The 18,608-nt window shown below is 39.5% G+C and overlaps 1 protein-coding gene across 1 annotated transcript in view; it reads right to left on the minus strand.

Moving 5' to 3' along the window:
* Window positions 1–18,608, minus strand: part of MAOB (monoamine oxidase B) — a 110,601-nt gene that overhangs the window by 66,462 nt on the left and 25,531 nt on the right. The window contains exons 2-3 of the mRNA XM_068532572.1: window positions 1,590–1,684; window positions 7–144 (exon numbers count right to left, since the gene is read on the minus strand). Coding sequence (XP_068388673.1) covers window positions 7–144; window positions 1,590–1,684 — 233 coding nt within the window. The remainder of the gene's footprint in view (window positions 1–6; window positions 145–1,589; window positions 1,685–18,608) is intronic.

Consider the following 18,608-nt stretch of genomic DNA (forward strand, 5'->3'; position numbering starts at 1 on the left):
GCTTACCTTTACATGGTGAATCAGACGCTCTACTTCATTCACTTTGTAGGTCTCCAATCCTAGCTCCTTGGATAATCTTAAGATACGATTCTGAGTTGGGCCAACATAAGATCCTCCAAGGTCCACATATTTAACTTTTTGGTTCTGTTTTCCCATGGAAAAAAAATAAAAATAAATATATGTGAAAATGTTATTCGTAAGATTAAAAAAAAAGACAGCCCGGAAATAAGAAAACTGGCATTTCATAGGTTTTAGACACACGTTGAGGTGTATCCATAGAAAACTGGATTCTGTTAGCAACTCTACTTCAGTCATGCAACTTAACAGTTATTGAATCATTCCTTAATGTAAAGCAAAATTGATTGACCTTGAAATAGGCAAGACTTCTGAACCCCATCATTCTCAATACATACCACAACGTGCTTTGGGTTTTAGTGGCTTAGATTTGTAAGCTGTGAATTACTGATGAATTTCTCTTTACTTAGCATTTCAGGCTAATTTTGAGGCACCTAATGCTAGAGGAAAAGCGAGAAAGGAAATGACCACTTCTTTTCTTTTTTTTCTTCATTGATTTACAATGTTTCAGGTGTGTAGCAAAGTGATTCAGTTTTATATATATATATATATATATATGTATATATGTGTATATATGTATATATGTGTGTATATATATATATATTCTTTTTCAGATTCTTTTCCATTATAGGTTATTACAAAATGTTTAATATAGTTCCCTGTGCTATACAGTAGGTCCTTGTTGGTTATCTATGTTATATATGGTAGTGTGTATCTGTTAATCCCAAACTCCTAATTTATCCCTCCCCCCTCTATCTCCTTTGGTAACCATAAATTTGCCTTCTAGGTTTGTGAGTCTATTTCTGTTCTGTAAGTTCATTTGTATCATTTTTTTAAGATTCTACATATAAGTGATATCATATGATATTTGTCTTTCTTCGTGTGACTTTCTTCACTTAGTATGATAAACTCTAAGTCCATCCAGGAAATGACCACTTCCTTTGTGGTTTGCTCATCCAGACATTTGAAAGATAGCATTAGGGAATATTTGGTCCTAATTCAAACCTTTGAAACTGCTCTTATGTTCAACAGAAAGTTTTCTATATGGTTATGAGTTAGCGTCACTTGAAACGACTAAGGACCAACCTTTGAAAAAGAGTGACTAGAAAAACTCCCTATGTTTGAACATGTCCAAACATAACTGGATTCCTAATAGTCAGGGACACCAGAGCAGGTCCTCCTTTTCTGTTTTTGTTTGTTTGTTTGTTGATTGTATAGTTCCCCGACTTAAAAAAAAGGGAACATACATTTCACAAGGGCAGTGGTCTTTGTCTTATTCACTAATGTGTTTCAAACACCTAATTATTGGTGCAATCATTTACTGGGCAAGTGCCAAGTATCATGAGGTGAGAAAAGGGACAGAAGAAAAGGGTTGAAAAGGAAGCAAATTGAGAGGCTGTGGAGAGTAATTTTCACTCTCTTAAAAAGAGTCAAATGAAGTTCAAGACTTTCAGAAAGAAACAAGAAACTCAGCTTCAGTGTCATGTTTCTCCAGCCCATCATTATTGTCTTACCCTGATGGTGTAAGTCCTGCCTCCCACACGGTCCCGGGCTTCCAGAACAATCACATTCAGGCCAGAGTCATGCAGGAGTTTGGCTGCTGCCATACCTGGGAGAAAATACAAGAAAAAATCAGAATCAAACACTTTACAGGGACTGCAGATCAGCTCCTCATGCTAACAGCCAATGAGAAAAGTCCATGTTAGCTCATACACATGGCTTATCATCACGTTCAAGTTATTCAGCTTACAGGTGGCTAGGGTTTCTCAATAGAGATCCAGAGTCCAAGTCTGGGAAACCAACTGCTATTTCTAGAAAGAATAAAAGGGATTTCATTTTTGGTAAAGGTCTCAAATCTTAAAAACTTCTTTGGTCACTATATCAAAATGTCTATCTTTAAAGACTAAATTACATGATTATGTGTCTGACAACATGAAAGAAAACACAAAACCACACAAAAGAGAAATGTATAAGCCCCAGCAGGCACAGGACGAAATGGAGCCACTGACTTCATTCTCAAGGCAAATCTGAAAATCCGGTAAATTGGGGAGTGGGGGGTAGAGTCAGCCTTCAAAACATGTGAAAGGACCTAAGCTTTACTATTAAAACCGAACTTTTAGAAGTTGATGTAAAGTTTCAAAACCAAGGACATAAGATTCAACCCACTTAATTGTCCTAATTCCCCATATGATCCATCACTGAAGCATGAAATGACTCCATTCATTCATTCAATTATTAATGTAGTCAAAAATACTTATTGTATGCCTACTACATTCCCACCATCATGAGTTCAACTTAAAAAAGAAAAAAGTTTTATTGAGGTACATTTACATACAATAAACCTTACCCAATGAGTTCAGTGAGTTTTGATAAAGTATAAAGCTTAGCGTAGAGTTCGAATATGTAGTTTTTGGTATAAGTACATCCTGAATGTAGTTTTTGACCTCACAGATCTTAAAATTCTGCATCTTTAACTTAACAGAGCTTTGTAAGAGTTTTCTCAGACAAGAGAGCTCTGGTGCTCTTACCACGATGAACTGAATTTGCTCAGTTCCAAATACCTTACTCGTTTGCTTTATGAGACCAAGCAAAATCAAGGAAATGACAAGATGCTGTGCCTTACAGATAAATGAAACAGTTTCTATCCCACCTTTTAAAAATAATAGTTCTGGGACTTTTAGATCGCACTAGTGTGAAAAAAAAAATGATTCCCATAAAAATTGCTAATATTCATATAGTGCTCACAACATTTGAGATGCTAGTCTCAATGTTTTAATGTATATTTTTAATGCTGTGAGAATTCAGTGAATTCAGTGAATTCTCACAGCAATCCAATAAAAAAGGTACTATTGATATTCCCATTTTATGGCTGGGGAAACTGAAGCACAAAGAGGTGTCCAAAGTCACATAACGAGCCAGCAGCAGAGCCGGGCAGTTTCGTTCCAGTGTCCGTTTCTATAACCACTACGAGTATTGCTTTTCACGGGGCCTCAGAGCCATCCTTTTCATAGATCGCATCTCTCAATTTTTGCTTCAGGGAGAGATTACATTTCAAAAGATATTTTTCACTTTGTTTGGACCAACGTGTTTTTAAAACACACTTGTAGGGACCTCCCTGGTGGTCCAGTGGGTAAGACTCTGCGCTCCCAATGCCGGGGACCCGGGTTCCATCCCTGATTGGGGAACTAGATACCGCATGCATGCCGCAACTAAGAAGTCCGCATGCCACAGCAACGATACCACGTGTCACAACTAAGACCCAGAGCAGCCAAAATAAATAAATAAATACATACATATTAAATAAGTAGAATATTCTAAAAAAAGCGCACACACTTGCATCTTGTGGTTTGATAAGAATCCATGGAACATAAGATATGCGCCTACCGTAAAAGCCACAATGAAAAGCTGAGGCTTCATTCGCCCTCTCTGAGCTGCCCTAAAAGAAGAAACCATTTTTTTTTTTAAAAGAGGCTGATGTGGGGCTTCCCTGGTGGGACAGTGGTTGAGAATCCACCTGCCAATGCACGGGACACGGGTTCGAGCCCTAGTCTGGGAAGATCCCACATGCCCCGGAGCAACTAAGCCCGTGCACCACAACTACTGAGCCCACGCACCACAACTACTGAACCTGCGCTCTAGAGCCCATGCTCCGCAACAAGAGAAGCCACCGTCATGAGAAGCCTGCACACCACAATGAAGAGCAGCCCCGCTCGCCACAACTAGAGAAAGCCTGCGCGCAGCAACGAAGACCCAACGCAGCCAAAAATAAATAAATTAAATAAATAAATTTAAAAATAAATAAATAAAGAGGCTGATGTGACATTTCACTATTTGAGTTAATTCATCTTCCAATCCCTGTCCTTGGGTGCAAGGCCGGGACTTCCAGTTGGTGGTGGGGTGATGGTGCCAAAGTCCACAGCCCCTCGAGCAATGTGCACAAGCACTGCAGAACCCTCATTTAGAAATACAGGGCTTGGATTTTTCACTCCAGTTTCCTAATTTTACCTTTATAAGGAAAAAACAAAGAGAGAGAGAAAACCTTTCTATTTAGAGTCAAAATTGCAGACGATTCAAGGCCGTTTCTCTTATCAAGCATCAGTTCAACAAATGAAATATGAAATAACATGCAGCCATAGTAACAGCTGCTATCATGGAATTCAGATACGCTTGCTGAGCATGTTGAGGCTTAAACAAAAGGGCTCAGAACGAAACACAACATCACTCATATACACTAGCATTTTATATTCCACAAAAGGTACTACTGGGTAAGTGCAGTTACCCAATAGTATCTGATGCTAAACAGAAACATTTACTAACACAAGCCAGGGTCTTATCAAATCATTGAATAGAGTTCTTTATGCTCATGTGCCTTCAAAAGGCATAAATAGAAATTACAAAAATATCTTTAAATAGGGCAATACGAGAATATGTTGTTAGAAATACCTCACAACTTGTCTCACTCATGCTTGTTGGATATCAACTGACAAAAACTGATTTGAAAAATAATTGACGCATATACCAATGGCTTAAGAAAGTCCCTGCAAGTTTAGGAGGAGGGAATTTTAGGAAACTGAAGAAGAAACTGAGGAGTTGGAGTCTGGTCCGGAGCTGATTAAGATTGTTAAGATGTATAAACAACAAGGTCCTACTGTATAGCACAGAGAACTATATTCAATATCCTATGATAAACCATAATGGAAAAGAATATTAAAAAAAGAATGTATATATATGTATAACGGAATCACTTTGCTGGACAGCAGAAATTAACACAACATTCTAAATCAACTATACTTCAATAAAACTTTTTTTATAAATAAAATAAAAAAAGATTGTTAAGATCTCAAGGGATTCCTTAGTGATGACTGGCAAAAGGACTAATGGTTTGATTAATCAAAGAATAAGCAAACAACTAAGTATCCAGAAGCGCCCCAGCTTACAACAGGGTTGTTTCCCAAGAGTTCATGTTTATGTCAGTCATTTGGAACTTTTTTTAAAATAAATTTATTTATTTGTTTATTTTTGGCTGAGTTGGGTCCTTGTCGCTGGGCGCGGGCTTTCTCTAGTTGTGGCAAGCGGGGGCCACTCTTCGTTGCTGTGCACGGGCTTCTCATTGTGGTGGCTTCTCTTGTTGCGGAGCATGGGCTCTAGGCGTGCGGGCTTCAGCAGTTGTGGCACGTGGGCTCAGTAGTTGTGGCTTGCGGGCTCCAGAGCGCAGGCTCACTAGTTGTGGCGCACGGGCTTAGTTGCTCCGCGGCATGTGGGATCTTCCCGGACCAGGGCTCGAACCCGTGTCCCCTGCATTGGCAGGGGGATTCCTAACCACTGCGCCACCAGGGAAGCCCCATTTGGAACTTTTAACACATTTTGCCACAGAACAAAAATATGAGAGATGGTACATTCTCTGGGAAGTCTGGGAATTTTAAAATGCAATACTATTGTGAAAAAAAAATCATAAAGTAGCAGAATTACATTTGCCCTAAGAACACTAGACAATGTAATTGGCACAGTTGAAACAGGCAATCATTTCCTGACACAATGCAATAACAGCTAAAAAAAAAAACCCACAGTAATAGCAGCCAACATCATAAAGCATTGAGGATTGCTTTGCTGTGTGAAGAAATAGCATTTCATACATAAAGCTCATCAGATTTTCACCACAGTGCTGAGAGGTATTATTATCCTCATTTTAAAAAGAAAAAAATGGAGGTTTGGAGACATTCACTGACTTGCCGGAGATTATACAATTAGTAAATGGCAGGGTCAGGGTTCAGCCCCAAACCTGAACTCTTAGCCACCACCCATGGACCAAAAAGGAAAAATTAAAAATGCAGTAATCTATACACTGATTGATGCAAAGTGTCTTAAAACATTCTGCTCTCCATCTAAATAGAAGAATCTTAAAATATCAGTTTTTCTCTTAAACAGATATTTAATTTTTGCAACTGATTTAGAAACAAGCCTATAATGACTTCGTACTTTTAAAAAGCTAATTAAATTTGAATTTAACATGCAGGATCAGTTACTATTTCACAATGATCATTTGGCAACTTCAGAGGCAGCCCCTATGTGTCCCTGCCACGCCCTTGTTAAGATCATCTCATTTGTTACCTCTAAATGGTACAGGATCCCTAGTATTTTGGCTCAGGGAGTCTCCTTTGGATGAATAAGCATAGCATGGCGCACCTTACTAATGGCAGACTAAAGCCTAATGCCATGAAATGATCAAAATATTTCATCTCCCTTCCCAGGTAATTCACTTGGAAAATGTTTCAAAGTGATGACTATTTCAATTAAATTATTTGGATACTTCAATTTGGATTAGACACTCAAATTATTTAAAATACCAAAACATCAGTGGTTTGCAGCTTTATTAACATTCTATGCTTCCAGTTTTGTGCCATGGAAAAGGGCCCAAGAGTAACATACTGTAGGAGACTGAAAAGTACACAGTGCAGGTAACAAAGGGGCCTCTTCTTGCTTTGTCGATATGTCTCATGTCCTTCCTATCAAAACCTGATATTTAACAGAATTTGTCAGCATTTTAAAATGCAAAGTTAATTGTTTTGAAAACATTATGAAACATCAGTACTTCAATATTACATAAGGACTTTTTCTCAGTTTAAAGTTACCCAAAAAAAGTATCATGTTAACCGAAACTGAGAAAAAAAATTCACTGTACCTCAAAGCATCTCTACCCTTATAACACTGGTAAACCATATAAGCACTCCCTCAGGAAGGATAAAAGCCAAAAGTATGCAAATAGCCCTCATCACCTCTGTCACTTCTGACAAAGCAAATGGTTTTATGAGAAAATTCTAGAAACAACCAAGTGACCTTCTGATCAAAGAACTGGAATTCTTTGATGTCTCTACAGAGAATGCCTTTTCAGTTATTTAACACAAACACGCACACACAAACAAAAGGGTCTGGGGTAAAAAGAAAAATATCACCAATGTGAGATTAAATTCATTAAAGGAAAGCGGCATTTGTAGGTAGAATTCAGACGTTGATTGTTGAACTCTTCAACACAGAGTAGAGGCAGGTAAAGATTATCACTGAAAACAGGAAAATTTTGAGCACTGACTGCATGCCAGTTTCTATTCCAAGTGTTTTACATATAAGAATTTATTTATCCTCCTAACAACTCCATGAAGTGGGCAGATGTAAAAAGAGAAGCACAGAGAGGTCAAGTAATATACCCAAGGTCACACAGCTGGCCAATGGCAGAGCCAGTATTCAAATCCAGGCAATCTGACTCCAGATAACAAACATGGCCAGCAGCCTTTACTAAATGGTGAAACACTGAAAGCCTTCCATAGAACATCACGAACCACATAAACATCAGGGTCACTGCTAGCACATTCCATACCTTTGTGTAAATGACAAGAAGGTGTTACAGGGAAGAACAAAATCTGACTACATGCTGGATCTGTTTCTTTTACTTTAACCTTTGCTTCCCATTGCTTTTGTTCACTAAAAGGATACTGTCTATACATAATAGCCTGCCTCAGGGAACCCTGCCCCTCTGCCTGAATGTTAAACCAAAGTGCCTTTAAAGTTCAGGGAAAGATCCTGACCCTGTCCACCTGTGAAAGGCTGCAAGAAAGAAGAAATTAACACATCCCCTCCCTGAGGCTGGCCATTCCAGGTGATATTTGCAAGACTTATGGCCTTTTTACCTTACTTCCTCACCTCCTCCCCCTCTTTGTTCTATAAGAGAAACTGGCATTCAGACCCCATAAGATGGTTCTTTTGAGACACTAGTCTGCCATCTTCTTGGTTTGTTGGCTTTCTGAATAAAGTCGCTATTCCTTGCCTCAACACCTCATCTCCCGATTTATTGGCCAGTCGAGCGGTGAACAGAGCGAGCTTGGACTCGGTAACAAAGGCACACACTCATGGCAGGTGAATTTCAAAAAGGCATCCTTTCTTTGGGTGAATGCAGCTCACATCGGTGCTTGGCTAGCAGAGTGTGGGCTGGATTACAACCCTTCTTTCACGGCATCAGCCTGAACAGCTTATGCCGTGGCCTTGAAACTCAGAAAACTTATTTCCTGAATGACAAGAATTTAATTATCTAGTCTTTGTGTCCTGGATGCTAGTACACAGTTCACACTTACATGTTTGTTGAATGTATTCATTTAATACCCTGCAGCAAAGATGACATTTAATTACTTAGTCAAGAAATAAACAAATGGCTGAAATGGTGTCTATATAAACATAATATATTTGTTTATATAGTATAGGAAACTAAACTATTGACACACGTTGAAACTGATTTCTTCTCCTCACACCGGAAATGGTAAAGGGATACCCTTGACTTTTTCAAAGAAAAAGAGCTGGAAAGAAAGCCGGCCAACCAATTATAATAACCACCTGATATTTGTACAGCACTCCAGTTTCCAATATTCACACACATTAAGTTCTTAACAATAAGCCTTTGAGGCTCTCATTGTTATTCCTATTTTTCAGATTAGAAAATGGAGGCTGGGAGAGATTCAAGAGCTTGCTCAGCGTTACACAACTAGCGATGGCAGAGCTCGTTCTAAAATCCGGCTCTGTTTCTGTGAACTGTGTGTTCTTCATTAGTCACATTACTTCCTGTAACATACAAAGCCAATGTTGTTAAAAAAAATTCTCAAAGCATGCCGAGTTTTAAAAATAGAATATTTCTTTATTAACTTTCTTGGAAAGACTATATTGATAAAAACCACCTGGAGTCTGTCAGTGCCCAAAACCCTGGGACCAAGACATTTACAGGCAGATCTGAAGACATTTAGAGCGTCGCAGTGCCCGCTAGGATACCGCCATTTAACTACTCATTAAGAGGTGCTTTGGCCAAACAGTTCCTCCTCAAGTCCAGGCTAACTCCTCTTTCCTGAGAACGCACACGATCACAACTTTCTTGAAAACTGAAACAACACATGATATAAACCAAACATATCAATGTGTATGTACCATCACTTTGATCACTGAGAAGCAAAGTCTAGAATTACGTTATTCACATCTTGCCCCCAGATATGAAAAAGACTCCAAACCCTCTTGGAAGCCCTTTGCTCTGTTTTCTCTTAGACAGTCAGAATATACAACACAAAAACAAATGGCAATAGCTTCTAAAATAAAGGAGACCTTTACTGAAGCCTCAGGCCGTGGGATGATTTATGCTCTTGAAAAGGAGAAAAAAACATCAAGCTTTCATGAGTTGCCATAGCAACCTTTCTCCAGATGCGGCTGCTTCTGAGATACTACAATGAGATTGCCTTCCAAGGCCTTTCAGAGTACATTTAAGACCATAAAAATTGTTTCATCACGCTTTACATGTAAATTATTGCATTTCCCTAAAATGTCAGCAATCATAATGAGTCTCGTTTCATAGCCAAGCTCTTGTCTTTTTTTGTCGTGTGAAAGGAGTGGGTTCTCTTTCGTGTATTATAATCATGGTAGACAAAATTTGTTTCTGCTTGACCTCAGTATGGTCTCCCACGAAAAAAGGAGGCAAACCCAGAAATTACAGCCTTGTCTTTCCCAAATTTGTGTGTTATAGTCTTCATTTTAAAAATTGTTATATAAAACTAATCGTTTAATTCACCTTTTGGAAATTCAATGGAATATATATAAATAAACACACACTCCTTTAAGAATACTGTTTTTTAAGTATCGAAAATAATCATATGATGCCACGATAGTTTCCTTGACTGTGATTTAAGGGTGAAATATCTCAGTGCCCTCCTATGGATTACCAACATGATTTTTATTTTATTTTTATTTATTTATTTATTTTACCAACATGATTTTTAGAATCACAAACATCTTTAAGGTAGAATATAAAATAGGAGAGATACCATTCCCCCTTTGGCTCACCCACTCCCTAGATCTTAGTCTCTGAAAGAGCTGGGTGTTAAAAATGCCCAGAAGAGGGTCACAGGCCTGCTGTAGAATACTTTGAACACTTCTTCATTTCAACATCTCCTTTCACCAAAAATGAGATGATTCATTTGGAATTCTAGCAGAACAGAATAAAATGTGGACGTTGCCAAGGAAAGGAAATCTGGATGAGATGTGACAAGTAACTGGAAGAAATGAAGTTACAAAGCAGTCATTTGGGAGCCTAGCTTGGAGCCTGGCCCAGGAGTTTTACTTTGCCGCTGAAACACCCTTGTGAGCCAAAGACCAAGGCAGTCAGCGGTGTGCAAGGACCAGAGGGAAAGGAACACATAGCCTCATTCAAGGACAAGGCAGAACATTGTCATTCTGTAGAAAAGCTCTATGCCAAATAGGTCTAATGGGCTGTATGACCTTGAACAAGAGTCCCCACCTTTCTGGGCCTCACTTTCCCCATCTGTAAAATGAATGATTAACCCCCCTTTCCATTCTGTGATTAATCTACATGAGACAGGACAACAATTTTAAATAACCTGGAATTTCATTACATAGGTGGTGTCTTCATAACCCCAAAGCATTAGCCCAAAGTCTGCCCTGTGGAGCATGAAATTTGAGTGACATCAATAGGTGTTAATAAAAAACATGTGAATTTTGTTATAATAAAAGCATTGTGATAAAAACAAAACAAAACAAAAAAACAAAAATAACATGTGATTTTTGTGCTTGTTGGAGGACAAGAAACTGCAGATGCAAACAAAGCTGGTTAAGGATAGACGTGCTAAGGTAATTAGAGGTAGAAGGTCCCGATGTCTGTGGCTTCCTTTGAAATGCATCAAAAAAAAGAGGGATTGATAGATAAAGAGAGGGATGGATAGATGGATAACACGGAACAAAGCAAATATAGCAAAAATGTTAACTGTACAATCTAGTTGGTAGGTATATGAGTGTATATAATTCCTTGAAAATTCTCACAATAAAAAATTCTGAAAAAAAAAGTTAAATCGGGTGGTCAAAAGGTACAAATTTCTAGTTATAAAATAAATAAGTCATGGGGATGTAATGTACAACATGGTGACTATAGTTAATCAGACCGTATTGTATATTTGAAAGTTGCTAAGAGAGTAGACCTTAAAAATTCTCATCCAAAGAAAAAAAATTTTTGTAACTATGTGTGGTGATGTATGTTAACTAGACATATTGTGGTGATCATTTCACAGTATATACTAATATTGAATCTTTATGCTGTACACCTAAAGCTAATATATGTCAATTATATCTCAATTTTTTTAAATGGCCATAAAATCAAAATTATGAAGATGATTATTTGAAATAATAGGTGGGTTTTCTTAGATTATATATATTTTTAATTGCAAAATACTTAAGGTTTGCCCAACTTAAAGATGGACGGGGCTTCCCTGGTGGCACAGTGGTTAAGAATCTGCCTGCCAATGCAGGGGACACAGGTTCGAGCCCTGGTCCGGGAAGATCCCACATGCCGCGGAGCAACTAAGTCCGTGCGCCACAACTACTGAGCCTGCGCTCGCTCTAGAGCCCATGCACCACTACTACTGAAGCCCATACGCCACAACTACTGAAGCCCGTGCGCCTAGAGCCCGTGCTCCACAACAAGAGAAGCCACTGCAATGAGAAGCCCGTGCACTGCAACGAAGAGTAGCCCCAGCTCGCCGCAACTAGAAAAAGCCCACGCAGCAACAAAGACCCAACACAGCCAAAAAAAAAGATGAATGAAGCATTGTTTAAGTACAAATGTTCAAATGTTTGCTGACATTTTCTGTATCAACAATGGTTGTTAGTAATATGCTACCAAGTTGCTGTAAAATAAAATAAAAATACACACACACACACACACAAAGTTAAACTGGTTTCTATCCAGCTGGACGTATTGCATACCTCCATCAGGAGATACTATATACTATTTACATAATTTCTTAGTCTCTAAAACTTATTGGGGGACAGGGGATGGAAGTGATTTTCTCAAGGGCAGAAATGTCTCCTTACATATTTTGGGAAATACTACCTAAAGCAACTGGTCCATTTGGTCAATTTGTAGCCATTGTGGCTACAACTGGTGGCGGGTTGGTCACAGAATCCCCTCTCAAAAATAACCCCTCCTCTCTTCCCCCCTACAAATCAAACATTCTCAACCACACCACTGTCCTTAAGCTGCACGTTATCAAGGAGTTGATATCCAAGCCTAACTTGCTTCTAGAAGAGAACGAAGCCTAACAGGCGAGGCACCACAGGGGTGGGAAGAGGGTGACTGTAATATACATATTTGGAAAAGGAGCTTCCTGGGGAGGCTGGAAGTGTACTTAGTTCCACCAAGTGGGAAATGGTGAAACAACAGTGTAAGAAACTAGAAGTTTCCCTCTTTCTTCTTCTTTCAAGACATGCAGTGCAGCAGGAAGGCCCATGGGCTACCAGTTTAGAACCTCTGCTCTAAGCTGTCTGGGCCTCATCTCATTAATAGGGATACGGCTTCAGCAGAGGTTCCCATTTTCCTGGGTTCTTACTGATTCGTCAGCTCCTTGCATGGCTTCAAAGATGGCAGCTCTTCCTGTTCCAAAGCAGGGCTCTTCATCAAACCAGTAAGGAAATCCCTAGTTTTCATTATACTCCAGCAATATTGAATCCCCTCCCCCTGTGGTTCTTTCCATATCCCACACTGTGTTTAGTGTTTCCAGGCCTTTGTTCTCCTGGGAAAATTTCACTTAATACCATCTCATCCCCCAAAATATAGCTCAGGCTCTAGACAATTTGCCCTACCCAACTGTCTCCCCCAAGGTGTGTTATGAGCCCTGAGTCACGGTTACCGTAGCAATGAATACTTTACCCCTTATTAGAGCAACTACAATAAGAATAAGGAGACCATGGTGGGCCAGGAGAAGGTAGGCTGAGGCAGAATTCGCATCTAAATCCCCAAGAATATTTTGGGAGCTCTATAATTTTAAACTTTTCACTCAAATTATTTTTGGAAAGAGGCTTTTCCTGTTATTTCATACCAACTGTTTGGAGATAGGTTGAAAGCTCTCCATGTCTGGCCAAAACCCACCTTATGGTTTGATAAAAGGCTTCCGGAAAGCCAAAACAAGCTGTCAATGTTTGTGAAGACAGGGCCTCAAATGGAACCCAGATGAAGTTACTTGTATGTTCATTAGGTTCAATTCTTTTTAGGGAAAATTATACTCTCAGAAAAAGTAAAAAAGGATCACTCTAAATCTCAGTGAGAGGTCCTGGACTCAGTTGTTAGGTTAATATCAGAAGAGGACCTGCCACACAAAAATGAACACTAGTGCCAAAATGTATAGAAAAACAAAATATCTGTTGCTGTCTGGGCAAATTATTTCAGGGGTATCTGTAGCTGGGATCCAGTTTCCTCATTCACTTTAGGACATCTACTCAGTTACCCCAAATCAAAAACAAATTTAGGTGCTTTTAGCCAGAATATCTAGATTTCATTCTGAGAAGTGGGCCCCAACCCTTACCAATCCAATTGTCTTAATTAATTCCTTGCGTGAAATCGGCTTTGTATCACTTCAAAAAGGAAATATTCATCTTTCTGAAAAATTAGACATCTCTCATATTCAGGGTCTACCATTGCTTAGGTGATTAAATTTATCCCCTCCTTTAAACCTCAAGTTCCTGACCTGTAAAAGAGTGGAAGTATTTACTCCCTACCTTATCAAGTAGTTGTGGAAAGAAATTGAGGCAAAATATATAAGGCTCTTAGAACATTGCCTGTTGCATGGTATATACTCAACAAATATCTGTTCAACGAACAGATCCAACATCTTAGGAAGTATTTGGCTTTGAAATTGGAAGAATGAGGTTCTGACCCCACTTTGCCTCTTAGGCACTGTGGAATCTTGGGCAAATAACTTCTGAACTCCTCCTAATTCCAGTCTGTAAAACAGGGATGTACCTTGCAGGCAGAGCTGAAACAAAGATTATGTGTGCCAAATTACTTGCATATATTGGGCCTGCTGTTGTCATATAGTGATAGGCAGGCTGGGCCTGCCAGGGAATTAATCATGCCTCTGCTTCCTTAAGTTCCACCTCCCCACAAATGCTTATTGGCAACTCAAGTCTTTCTATAGCATGTCTCATCATCCTTTGATTCAGTATAGATGATTTATCTATAGACCCACGTCTTACAATATTGGCATAACATCCCAGGTTTTATTATTTCTTCAAACTGTGCATCACACAAAAAATGACTGGGTCTTAAACCACCTTCTTTTTAACCTATAACAAAACAAATGGATAAATTGTATCACAGATTGGACAAATGCCCACTGACCATAGCAGAGAAGAGGTAAAGCAATTTTTTCTCTGTTCATAACATTTTTATCATGGGAAGAATATTCTAATATCTCTTTTCTAAAATTAAGACTATTATATTTGACAGATACCTTCACGCAATTAAATGAATAATGTTTTTGAACCTTAGTATGTAATTTCCCACTGTCCAAAATGGCTATTTCATGCCTTTTCTTCTTAAACTTCCATGACACCACCTCCCCTGCCCCCAGCCCTCTTCGACTGGTGACTCTGCTTCATTTTTTATTGAGAAAATAAAAATATCATCTTCCCATAATAAATCCAGCTATATACCTTCACCTGTGCTGCTTTACTTCTTATGACTTAAGTGAAGTGGCTTCTTTAAGGAAGTCAACCCTCGCCACTCTCTTTGGATCCTATTCCCCCCAGGGCTTTGATCCTCTTATCATACACTTTCTTTCCTGCATCATCAATTTCTCCCTCTCTCCTGGATCACTGTGATCGACACACAAACCTGCTCTGGTATCTCTCATCTTCAAAAAACCTAACTGGCCCAATATCTCCTTTTAGCTCCAACCCCTTCCCTCTGCATCTCTTCATAATACTTCTTCAAAGAGTTATCTTCACCCATTGCCTCTATTTCTCCACTTCACTTCAGTCAGGCTTTCATCCCTACCATTCCACCTAGGCTACTCTTGTCAAGGATGTCAGTGATTTTCATATTGCAAACCCAGTGGTCCAGTCTTGGTCCTTAAATTAATTGTTCTCTTAGCAGCTTCTCGTCTTGTCCTCCTCCTTATTCTCTCTTTCTCTTTATAATGTCCGTAGGATCTGCCTTAATGTCTTTTTGGCCGCGCCGTGCAGCTTGCGGGATCTCAGTTCCCCGACCAGGGATCGAACCTGGGCCAAGGCAGTGAAAGCCCAGAATCCTAACCACTAGGCCACCGGGGAACTCCCTTGTCCTCCTTTTTTTTTTTTTTTTTAAATTTATTTATTTTTGGCTGTGTTGGGTCTTCGTTTCTGTGCGAGGGCTTTCTCTAGTTGCGGCATGCGGGGTGCCACTCTTCATCGCGGTGCGCGGGCCTCTCACTATCGCGGCCTCTCTTGTTGCGGAGGCTCCAGACGCGCAGGCTCAGTAGTTGTGGCTCACGGGCCCAGTTGGTCCACGGCATGTGGGATCTTCCCAGACCAGGGCTCGAACCCGCGTCCCTTGCATTGGCAGGCAGACTCTCAACCACTGCGCCACCAGGGAAGCCCTGTCCTCCTTCTTGACCCACTGTCTTCACTTGTTTCTGGGCCACACACTTCCTTGGGTTTTTTCCTCTCTAGCTCTGCTCCTTCTCAGACTCCTTTGCTGGATTTTCTCCTCTTCCCAGCTTCTAAATGTTGGAGAGCCCCAGGACACTCAGTTCTTGGATCTCTTTTTTTTTTTTTTTTAATCATTCTTGGGTGATCTCACTCAATCCTATAGACTTGAAGCTTCAAGCTTGATATATAAATTGCCTACTTAATTGTGCCTTCAGCTATTTAATAATCATCTCAAACTTAACATATCTCAAACACAGGTCTTGAGTCCCCTCCACCAAACCAGTTCTTCTGCAGTCTTTTCCACCTCAGTAATGGTACCACACTTCACCCAGTTGTTCAAGCCCAAATCCAGGAATTATCCTTGTTCTTTTTCCTCCTGGCCACTCCACCCTCCAATCAATACATCAGTAAGTCAACTCTACCTGAATACAACCAGTTCTTAGCACCCGTACTGCTACTACCTTGGTCTAAGATGAAAGCATCTTTCCTTTGGACTATTGCAATAGCCTTGCAACTGCAACTGCTTCCACTCTTACTTCTCTGTTTTCAACTTACATAGGGTAGAATATCCTTTAAAGCAAAATCAAATTCAAGACATTTCCCTGTTTCAAATCTTCCAATGACCTACATTGCAAAGAGGTAATCCCACCTCATTACTTAACTTACAGGGCCACATATGAACTCACTCTTGCCTACGTATCTTGCCTTAGTACCCACTTCATCCCACTCCAGCCATGTTGATTTTCCTTCTGTTCCTTGAACACTTCGAAGTTGTTCCCACCATAGGGGCTTTGCATCAGTTGTTCCCATCTCCTGTAATACTCTTTTCCCTGATATTTACATGTTCAACATCTCTGATCTCAGCTTGTACCTCACCTCTAAGGAAGAGGTATTCCCTGACTCTGCTCCATCACACCATCTATTTTATTTTTCATGGATTACTTGCCACTGGTAGTACTTTGTATGTATGTAGGTAGGTAGGTATTTATTTGGTTGATTTATTGGTTATTTACTGTGTGATCCTCCTCACTAGATTATAAGCTCTGTGAGGGCAGGGTCTTACTTGTTTCGTTTCCTACTTTATTCCCAGCACCTGGGAGAATATCTGACATGTAGACATCCTCAATAAATATTTGTTGCTGGCATGAAACAACTCAGATAAGTCAACTAGTTCAGCTGCAAAGGATGAACAGGGGCTCATTTTGCAAAGAACTTACGCTAGTGCGTTCATCAGAACGCATTTCTACTCAAAATCTGATGTATCACAAAACTTATTTTAATGTCAGTGTGACCCTTTGATCACCAAGTGCCCTTTAAAAATTTCAACCCCAAATTTTCTGTTCCAAATATCATTTTAATTACAAACTTATTCCAAAAAATTTGCAAGGGAAAAAGTGTCAACATAGAAATGGAGTCTTCCACCTGGAGAAGGATTCATACAGGTCTCCAGATATTAACAGTACCAATGTCAGCTCCACAACCTGCCTGCCTCACATCTAAAGGCTACAGAGTTTCCTTTAATCAATAACATAGTCTGGGCACCCTGTCAGAAAACTAAACTGTTTCCTCAGCCCAAGATCACTTGAGCATCTGATATTTTAAAAAGGTATTTTAAAGGCTTTGTTAATTATGAATTCCTCTGGGGCATTTAAATCTTAAGCCTGCACCATTAGGTTGTGGAACAGAAAGGTATCTGGTCTATGTTGTACCAGCTACTTACAGAAGTTTCTTATACATTAAATGTGTTTTAATATTATGCTCTAGCTGAAGTTGTGTGTGTGTGTGTGTGTGTGTGTGTAAGTACCTTGAACAAATTCTGTACTCCCAAGCTTTGGGCATAGCACCAAATTGTAATACCAATCTGCATTCCAAGTTGAAAGGTGAAACCACCTCTCATTAGAGGTGGCTTCCATCTTGTTGAAAGGAGGTGTAATCCAGACCTGGGGGGTCCTCTGATCCTTGACAAATTCCTCCTAGACAAAGGAGCAAATGGAACTGAAAATGCCAATGTCAGCACTTACACCTACAATTGCAAAAATGCATTTAACAGCCTTTAGTAACAAAATTTTAAATCTAGAAAGTTATGCTGTGATGTTCTGTTCTTCTGTGCCCCCTCGTCCAGCTGAATTTCTGTTTGGTTCCATGAGTCTATTTCTGGGGCTCCTCTACTCCGTGTATATCCTTGTGTGGGTCTCCATGTACATTCTTAGCTTAGTCTTACTATGTCCATCTGTATCTCATACTTCCCCAGTTCCTTTTGTCTCTCATAACTGACCCAACTACAAAGCCAATCGTTATCTATTTTCCCATCTGTTGACTTTGGCTGGAAATACATAGTGATTTGGGAGTCATCTTAGCACAGGTGAAGTTTGAAACCACTACGTTCCCCTGGGGGTTTGTAAAAGCAGTAGGATCACAATACAAATTTTGCATAGAATAATACCACAAGGAAAACATGTTCAAGGAAGTCTACTTATTGGACTAAACCATTTTAATTGCAGTATCAGAATCATCCCGTGGCTTTTGGCCATACACCTGGGTGTGAAATCTGTACAATGGAAGGGGTCGAGAAGCTCACAGAAGACTACCTGCATTAGAAGGGCATAATCGTTCTCAAAGAGCACTTAAACATCTTGGTTAAAGTTTTTAACTGTAACCAAGAAACATATACGTAAATACTGGTTTATTCAAAAAGAAGAATAGATTCCACCCCAGATTCTAACCACAAATGAAGAAAAAAAAGAAATAAAAATAGCCCTCCCAGAAAATGTAATTGACTAATAGACACAAGAAAAATGTTCAACTTTCTAGTAATTAAAAACAACCATTTTCACCTCTCAATTTGAGAAACTGAGAAATACCATTTTCACTTGCAATCTGAGAAAGACTGTAAAAAAAGGATGATATTAAAGGCTGCCAACAATGTGATGAAACAAAGCTGGCTGGAATAGTAATGGGTAAAACATTTGAGAGAAGCAATTTGGCAGTATCTGTCAAAAACTTTAAAGTATCCATATCTTTAAATCGGAAATTATTACTTT

Source organism: Eschrichtius robustus, chromosome X (genome assembly GCF_028021215.1).
Source record: "Eschrichtius robustus isolate mEscRob2 chromosome X, mEscRob2.pri, whole genome shotgun sequence".
Classification (NCBI taxonomy): Eukaryota; Metazoa; Chordata; class Mammalia; order Artiodactyla; family Eschrichtiidae; genus Eschrichtius; species Eschrichtius robustus.